Raw genomic sequence first — 7,212 nt, 5'->3', positions numbered from 1 at the left:
ATTTGATGGGAAAGAACATAGGTATATTTCTTATTCTTACTCTGACACCATGACAGATATTATAACTTGTCTCTTTTCCTATATATGAAGAATCCGAATAAAGTGAAAGAAATCAGGTCGTTAGAGAGCATCAAGAGAACATAACAAATAAATGGATTACAGATAATCAGAGTTGGAAGGAACCTTGTAGGTCATCTCGTCCAAACCTGCCCAAAGCATGAGACCCTACACCATTTCTGACAAATGGGAGTCCAATCTCTTCTTGAAAGTCTCAAGTGATGGTGCTCCTACAACTTTCGAGGGCAAACTGTTCCATTGGTTGATTGTTCTCACTGTCAGAAAGTTTCTCCTTATTTCTAGGTTAAATCTCTCTTTGTTCAGTTTCCATCCATTATTCCTTGTCTGGCCTTTGGGTACTTTAGAATATAGCTTGACCCCTTCCTCTCTGTGGCAGCCCTTCAAATGTTGGAACACTACAATCATGTCTCCCCTGGTCCTTCTCTTCACAAGACTAGTCATGCCCAGTTCCTGTAACTGTTCTTCATATGTTTTAGTCTCCAGTCCCCTAATCATCCTGGTTGTTCTTCTCTGTACTTTTTCTAGACTCTCAACATATTTTTATAGTGTGGTGATGAAAACTGGATGCAGTACTCTAGGTGTGGTCTTACTAAGACAATCATTGTGACTAAAGAGTTCTATCAATATCTAGAGAGCTAACTAAAAGCTAGATGATGATGATGATGATGATGATGATGACAGATTGATAGATGATAGATAGATAGATAGATAGATAGATAGATAGATAGATAGATAGATAGATAGATAGATAGTGTTTGATTTCGTTGTACAAGGTGTAATGACAATAAAATAAAGTAAAGTAGATGATAAAGATACATTATAGACTCTACTAATTTTGTCATTTGATGATGTTAAATTTGACATTATCAAATTTGCAGATGACACTAAGCTGGGAGGAATAGCCAACACCCCAGAAGACAAGTTCAGGATCCAAAAGGATCTTCACAGACTTTAACAATGGACTCTATCCAACAAAATGAATTTTAATGTGGAGAAGTGCAAACTTTTATATTTAGGCAGGAAAAATCAAAGATATAAATACAGATTAGGTGAAACCTGGCTCAAAAACAGTAACTGTGAGAGTATCATTGGAGTCCTAGTAGATGATCACTTAAATATGAGCCAGTAGTGTGTGGCAAAAAAGCTAATATAATCTTTGGCTATATAAACAGAGTCATAGAATCAAAATCAAGTGAAGCATTAGTGCCAATTTACAAAGCCTTAGTAAGACCACACCTTGAATACTGCATCTAGTTTTGGTTACCACGCTACAAAAAAAGATGTTGAAACTGGAAAAAGTGCAGAGAAGAGCAATTAAGATGATTAAAGGCCTGGAGACTAAAACATATGAAGAATGGTTACAGGATTTGGGTTTGGCTAGTCTAGAGAAAAGAAGGACTAGGGGGGATGTGATACCAGTATCCCAGTATTTGGGTGCTGTCACAAAAAAGAGGGGGTCAATTTATTTTCCAAAGCTTCAGAGGACAGGACAAGAAACAATGAATGGCGGACTTCCGGTTTGCAACCTTTCGGCGGCGGCAGGGATTCGCGACCGCGCGATCCCTGCTGCGTTCACCGCCAAGGTTCCCCCGATCCATTTGGATCTGGGGGATATAGCTGCCCTGCAGAGGCAGCTGAAGACAGGGGGGATCCGGCAAGGGATTTGGGGGTGTCGCAAACCCCCTCCCCAGCCGGCTAAACCCCCTTTTCCCGAGGCGGAGGAATGGCGGTCAGCAATGGCCGCCACGAAGAAAGCTGCAGCCGGACAAGCAGGTGCAGGAGGGAGGGAGCTGAAAGAAAAGTGAAAGTTGATTCTAACTGGGACAAGACGGGAGAAAGTGACCTGGAATCTTGAAGGCTGCTAAGTATATATTGTTCCCTGTGAGAGTTTTAAGCTGCGAATATTCTAAAGGGGAAAGTTTTTTCTTTGTTCTACTCTCCTTCCTAAAGTGACAGCGGAAAAAAACAAAACCTTTTTGGCTGTGAGTGGGAAGGGAGAGTGAAAAAAAAATTAGAGCAAAATTTGAAAATAAGGAGAAGATTGCCTAGAATTACAAAGAGTTTAAAAACTTCCAAAATATATATTTTAAAAGGATTTGTGATTATTTTAACCCCAGAAAGAGAAAGTGAAGAAGAAGAAGGTATCTAAAAGAAATAGTCTGTTTGGATTGTTTGGTGACTTTGGAACCTTTGGAAATTACTTCTGATTAAATCATCTGGGTGGTTGTTTGGAAAAACTTTTTCTCTACACAATGGCATCATCTATGGATGAATTGGAACTTATATATCAAAAATTTGAAAGAGAAAAACAAGGAGGGGAAGATGGTCTTGACACTATTTTTCAATACTTAGAAATGGCGGTTTATACTTATGTGAAGCAGAATGAGGATGATGGGGACAAAGAAGAAGGAGAAGCCATCTTTGATGAACAAATGACTTTGACTGGAGAAGAGAAAAAGCAAGAGAAAAAGGGGAAAAGGTCTTTAAGATCTGGAAAAATAGCCCAAAAAGAGAAGAATAAGGTGAAAAGGGGGAAAGCAGAATAAAAGGGAGGTGGAGAGACAAGGGGTTAAAGAGGACAAGGAGAAGAAGAAACAAGAAAGAAAGGAAGGGATGAGAAGTCCTAATGGTGGGGAGCAAGATGTTAAGAAGCAATTTTTTTTTTAGAGATAATGGATAAGCTTTATGGTTAAAGGGATTCTAGAAAGGTACATAAGACTGCATTTTTATACTTGTATTTAGAAGTAAACATAGAAAATTAGAAATAATATGTAACCTAAAATGTGATAAAATATTTAACATAAATTAGTGAATTTGACTTCTCTGGTATAGGATCACCTGCTTGAGCAGAGGGCTGGACTAGAAAATTTTCAGCTTATTCTATTCTATTCTATTCTATTCTATTCTATTCTATTCTATTCTATCCCATCAGACCCTACAAGAAATGCATACTACATGTCCTGTCTCTCTGGGAACTACATACTCAGGCAGGTGGGTCTTTTTGGCCATGGTACCTGCCTTATAAAAGCCTTCTCCCCCTAAGTGAGGTCAGTTCCATCCCTCCTTATTTTTTGGTAGCCCCTGAAGACCTGGCTTTGTCATCAGACCTAGAGATCTCTGGCAACTAGTGATGTCTTGTGGTGGCTCTGTGGCTGACAAAATCTATTATAGATGATGGGGTTTATATTAATGTGGTTAATATGTTTATTGTAATTTGGTATGTACATCTTGTCTCATTGACTCATAGCATGACTTCAGCATTATTTTCCTCTTTCAAACCATCTGTGATCTCAAACACTCATACTGCCATTCTTCAGAGCAGAAACTACATTAAGCAGAGGAGTGACAAAATAATTGCAGCAAATGAACTCCTGTTCTTCTTAAACTATGTTATAAATCAAGAAAGTTTGGAATCTGGTTATAGATATGTATACCACAACATGGTAGTGTCTTTCAAAAAAATGTCTCAAATATATTTTTCTTTAGTACATACGGCGCTGCCCCCCTTTTCTGCTTCATGATTAAATTTTAAAAGTTCAAAACATTACACCAGTCTTGCAGATATAAAATCATATTTTTCCTTTTGACATTTTGCAAAGAAAGTACTATTGCAAGTAAGCTATTATGTTCTAAGTAATTACCAAATTAAGTATCATTGTTGCATTTTTTTTCTCCATGTCCCAAGGGAATCCCAGTAAACATGAAAAAATTATAAGTACCAGTTAAAAAAATGTATTACATTAATATCAGCTCAGAAATATATAATTACAAATAGGGAGAATAAGAAAGATGCACATTTGATTCATGATAATTCATTTTAGATGAAGTTCCTAAGAGGCTGGTGGATTATGACACAGACCATCCATTCAATGGTGAAATTGGAGCAACACTTTAACACTTACAATGACTGTATTTTACACTGAGTTGCTTCTGTTCAGAATCCTGTTTTTATTCTTGCTTCCTAAGACAATATGGGATTCTCCTATTCACAACTGCAACCTCAGAGGTCCTCTTTCAATTGTTCACAAGTATTATCAGTCTGGAGACTTAATCATTGCTGCTATTATATATCAGGTCTTCTTTCTTTCAAATCAGATCATTTTTCATAGTGTTCCTTCACATGATGTGCTTGATCAGTACCTGTAAGTATGCAAGAAATAGTAAGAAATATATGTCCCTTGCCCTCATACTCAGTCACATCATCACCTAAATACTGTGTTTTCCTTTTCCCCCCTTTCTTTTTTCACTTTCCTGCTCAAATGTAGAATGCTTACCCTATTCCAATAGTCCTCATGAATACCTATATTCTAGAGCTCAGAGAAACCTAACTGCAGAATGCCTAATGGCTTTGACAGTTTTTTTTAAAGAAAATGAAACTTAAGAACATCAGTAGCCAATCTACAAATGTCTCAGCTCGATGTTAGATAACCATCTCCCACACGATGCAATCCAAACAATAAAATCTAGGGCTATAGCTTGCTAAAAACTACATTCCATATGTTAAGGGTAAATGATAAACACTGCATTTTAGGGGATTATGAATATGTACACATATACATATACATACGTGTGTGAGTGAGTGTGTGTGTGTGTGTGTGTGTGTCACCTGCCCTAATTTGAATAAGAAATATATTGACATAATTTATAACTCTCACTGAAGGTACCTCACTCATAATTACCAACACACTTTGGCTCTGGCATTTGCTGTTAATGAGATCAATGAACATTCAGAAATATTACCCAATGTTACTCTGGGCTTCCACATTGCTACTGACAATCATGAGGAAACTACAACTTATCAATTAGCAATGGAATTTCTATCTACAAAAAATAAATTTATCCCCAACTATAAATGTAATGACCAGACCAACACGGTAGCTATCATTGGAGGACCCCGTTCTAGGACCTGTCTGAACATGGCAACCAGTCTGTGCAACTACAAATTTCCTCAGGTAAGATATAAATATGGAGCAAGATGGTGAGTTGACTTGCTCTTTAATAACTTCAGGTGTCAGATCTTCATGATAACTCTTTTTACAAGAAGCCTGAAACATTTGAGGCAAACAAGGGTCAAAATTATGAAAAGGAATCACCAAATTGCTACACATTTTGCTCGATGAAGAGCCCTCTACTTCCAGATGTTAAGCTGTAAAACCATAGCATTAAAGTTTTTTTCCTGTATTGCGCTCAAGCTCAGAAAGTTTGACTAAACAAACATGTAAGCACCGCACATTGTTCTTTAGAACAATTTCTTTTTGCTTTTATTGTTTTCTTACTCCTATTTAGATCACATATGGATCAGCTCCATTGATGAATGATGAAATAGCAGCACTCTTTGTCAAATGGATGTTTCCAGTTGAGATGCATCAGTTTAAAGGAATACTATACTTACTGTTGCATTTTGGATGGACCTGGGTTGGAAAAGTTTGCTTTGTTGAGGAAGATAAAGAGAGATTCATTCAGAATAGTCTTTCCATGTTTACAGAGAAAGGAATCTGCTTTGACTTTATAGAAAGTATCCCTCAAATAATGTATGGTAATGAAGTAGGTGAGATGGTGGATGAGGCAGATAAATTATACAAAGTCATTATGAGGAGTACAGTCATTGCAGTGATCTTGAATGCTGAAATTACAGGCCTGGTAGCTTTGAGATTTATGATATATGTTTTAGATTCTGATAATATACCAAAACAAAGAAAAGCCAAAGTCTGGATCATGACAGCCCAAATGGAATTCACCTCCATTCTAATGCAAAGACAATTGCCCATTGATTTTCTCCATGGTGCTCTTTCCTTTGCAATTCACTCAAAGGAACTGACAGGGTTCCGAGAATTTATACAGAAGAAAAACCCAAAGTTAGAAAAAGAAGATGGCTTTATTAGAGACTTTTGGAAAGATGCATTTGAATGCTCATTCTCCAATGATATTAAGGATGGGAATGCTGACAAGATCTGTACTGGGGAAGAGAAGCTGGAGACTCTTTCTCAATCTATATTTGAAATGAGCATGACTGGCCATAGCTACAGCATCTACAATGCAGTCTATGCTGTGGCACATGCTCTAAGGCAATTGTATTCATCTAAAATCAAGTATGGCCAAAGAGTTGATAAGAGGAAATGGAAGCTCTTCTTTCAGTCACAGTGGGAGGTAATTTTGGCTAATGCAAAATTCAGGAAGGTTACCAAGTAATTTGCTTAATACCAGAGGGCAAATAGAGAAGAATTTGCTTTCTTAAAATACCTGAAGGCTTGTCTACCTTAATTAATAATGGTGTGTGTTTTGTGTTCATATAGGAATGGGTTATGTATGTATGAACATTTGACAAATTGATGTGTTAAATCTTGACAGCTACTTGGGTAGCATTAGCATTTCTTTTGTCTTAATTTTGGTGAGACTAAGATTTAAAGGGAAAAACCTTTCTAAGCATATGGGCACATGCATTGTTCTTCCTAGAGAAATGTAAATTACATGCCTGGATCCACTGGATGGCTTTCCTGATTTTTAGTACAGTGCAATCTCTTAGCTACTATGGTTTTCCAGGAATCCATGAAAATTTAAATACTATTCCCTACCTCCATTCTCTCATTATAAAATTCCCATCCTAAGGCAAAATGAAAAGAGAGGAAAGACATATCTTGTGGAAATGAGAATATTAATTACAGTGATAGCACATTTGCCAATGAATTGTATAAAGTTCATTTTTTATTATATTATATTTTCAGATTTTTAAAGGCCATTCTTATTTGAAAGAAAAGGCTTTCAATTTTATATGATAGAGATTATTTTATGTACATTTTATGAAAACAATGTTAAATAATTATTGTTGGGTTGTTTGTTTAATCGATGCAAGGTTATCTATGAAATTCCTTTTTCTTGATTTTGTGATGGAATTTTCATCCGAAATTGTTTTAATGAAAACAAAAATTAGGGAATAAGGTAGTAAAAATACGCGATGGTGAACACATTTCTCTTTCAGTTTTAGAAGTGGGTAGAGAGGTCATAATTCAATGTTCCATTTTCCAAATTGAAAGGAAGAATCTGCCAATCCCCTTCAAAAAAATTCTCCTTCCTTCCTTCCTTCCTTCCTTCCTTCCTTCCTTCCTTCCTTCCTTCCTTCCTTCCTTCCTTCCTTTC

The 7,212-nt window shown here is 36.6% G+C and overlaps 1 protein-coding gene across 1 annotated transcript in view; it reads left to right on the top strand.

The window, feature by feature from the left end:
* The first annotated feature begins 3,879 nt into the window (after positions 1–3,879).
* The window catches only part of LOC113431956 (vomeronasal type-2 receptor 26-like), an 18,935-nt gene continuing 15,602 nt past the window's right edge, over positions 3,880–7,212 (top strand). The window contains exons 1-3 of the mRNA XM_087946561.1: positions 3,880–4,220; positions 4,739–5,030; positions 5,365–6,225. Coding sequence (XP_087802687.1) covers positions 3,982–4,220; positions 4,739–5,030; positions 5,365–6,225 — 1,392 coding nt within the window. The 5' untranslated portion in view covers positions 3,880–3,981. The remainder of the gene's footprint in view (positions 4,221–4,738; positions 5,031–5,364; positions 6,226–7,212) is intronic.

This window comes from Notechis scutatus, chromosome Z (assembly GCF_049901735.1).
Source record: "Notechis scutatus isolate UNSWTSFEM ecotype Mainland chromosome Z, rNotScu1.2, whole genome shotgun sequence".
Classification (NCBI taxonomy): domain Eukaryota; kingdom Metazoa; phylum Chordata; class Lepidosauria; order Squamata; family Elapidae; genus Notechis; species Notechis scutatus.
Note: the sequence above shows the minus strand (reverse complement) of the source record. Positions and strands in the feature narration are given on the sequence as shown.